Here is a 1,628-nt window from a genome sequence, read left to right as displayed (position 1 = left end):
CACCTTCCTTCCAGCTTGATAACTAAGGCCAAGTTTTGGGTTTCTTTGGTAATAAGCCAATGAAGAGTATCCGCCTCTGATGGGCATTTATAATCATTTCTACTCTTGAATTCTTAAAATAATTCAACTGTACGTCTCAGCGATTACTTTATAATGTACTTGTATTCTCTCCCTGTCAGAGAAGTGTCAGCTGAGTGGCAGGCTTAGTCCCCATTCACATCTAGGAGTTTTGTCGCTCTAAGGTGAGCTTAGCTTTGAGCGACAAAACTCCTAGGTGTGAACGAACCATTAGGCTGTCTGGTTTCCTGTCTGACTTCAGTGCTAATAAGAGACTAATGATAATGAAAAGACAGTGCCGATAAGAGACTATCCTATGATAGAAATGATAGCGTTTGGGGGAGACCTAAGACTGAGGACATCCTATGATAGAAATGATAGAGTTTGGGGGAGATCTAAGACTGAGGACATCCTATGATAGTAATTATAGAGTTTGGGGGAGATCTAAGACTGAGGACATCCTATGATGGAAATTATAGAGTTTGGGGGAGATCTAAGACTGAGGACATCCTATGATAGAAATGATAGAGTTCGGGGGGATCTAAGACTGAGGACATCCTATGATGGAAATGATAGAGTTTGGGGGAGATCTAAGACTGAGGACATCCTATGATAGAAATGATAGAGTTTGGGAGAGATCTAAGACTGAGGACATCCTATGATAGAAATTATAGAGTTTGGGGGAGATCTAAGACTGAGGACATCCTATGATAGAAATTATAGAGTTTGGGAGAGATCTAAGACTGAGTACATCCTATGATAGAAATGATAGAGTTTGGGGGAGATCTAAGACTGAGGACATCCTAAGATGGAAATGATAGAGTTTGGGGGAGACCTAAGACTGAGGACATCCTATGATGGAAATGATAGAGTTTGGGGGGAGACCTAAGGCTGAGGACATCCCATGATGGAAATGGAAGCTCCTGATTGAAGGGGGGCATTGTAGCTTCAGCTGCTGGGGGATCTTGAGCTGGGGTTGGGATTTAATGACTCAGGACCGGCTTTGCCTCTGTAGGACTCGTTCCGAAACTTGTCCCAGGAGCTGGACACGGCAGTGGCTTTGGGTCTGTGTTTCGGGGTGAAGTTGGTGCGTGGGGCGTACATGGACAAGGAGAGGAAGTTGGCCAAAGTGAAGGGATACCCGGATCCCATCCAGCCAGACTGGGAAGCCACTAACAGGAGGTACGGCTGCTTCATGTTCCTGGGTCATGGGGGACAGGCAAGGAAAGGGAGGAACTAAAAGGTCATGACCTCTAAATTCCGCAGTTACAATGGCTGCCTGGATAAGCTGCTGGATCTGATTGGACGAGAGGGGGAGCGCTATAACCTCATCATCGCCAGTCACAACGAGGAGTCCGTTCTTCACGCAGTACGAAGGTCGGTACAAAGGGCCCCTTCCCACAATGCCCCGGGGCCCCGTAATTCATATAATGAGAAATGTCTTCACTGGCAGTGACTCTCCTCTGCTGGACTACAGAACCCCCCATCCATGTTATGGAGATCAGGGGGGGGGGGGGTTTCTGGGTCGGATTTTTTTGTGTCTTTGGGGGGTCCGTGGTGCTTGATTGGTT

General features: G+C 46.8%; 1 protein-coding gene across 2 annotated transcripts in view; it reads left to right on the top strand.

Moving 5' to 3' along the window:
* PRODH2 (proline dehydrogenase 2) overlaps nt 1-1,628 on the top strand; it is a 7,316-nt gene that overhangs the window by 4,189 nt on the left and 1,499 nt on the right. The window contains exons 7-8 of one of the 2 annotated variants that reach the window (XM_018559134.1): nt 1,073-1,233; nt 1,318-1,434. In XM_018559134.1, the coding sequence (XP_018414636.1) occupies nt 1,073-1,233; nt 1,318-1,434 (278 nt within the window). Of the gene's footprint in view, nt 1-1,072; nt 1,240-1,317; nt 1,435-1,628 lie in introns of both variants that reach the window. The other variant, XM_018559132.1, reaches the window with a different exon arrangement.

This window comes from Nanorana parkeri, unplaced genomic scaffold (assembly GCF_000935625.1).
Source record: "Nanorana parkeri isolate BGI_ZX_2015 unplaced genomic scaffold, ASM93562v1 scaffold379, whole genome shotgun sequence".
Lineage (NCBI taxonomy): Eukaryota > Metazoa > Chordata > Amphibia > Anura > Dicroglossidae > Nanorana > Nanorana parkeri.
This window is presented reverse-complemented; position numbering and strand designations above follow the sequence as displayed.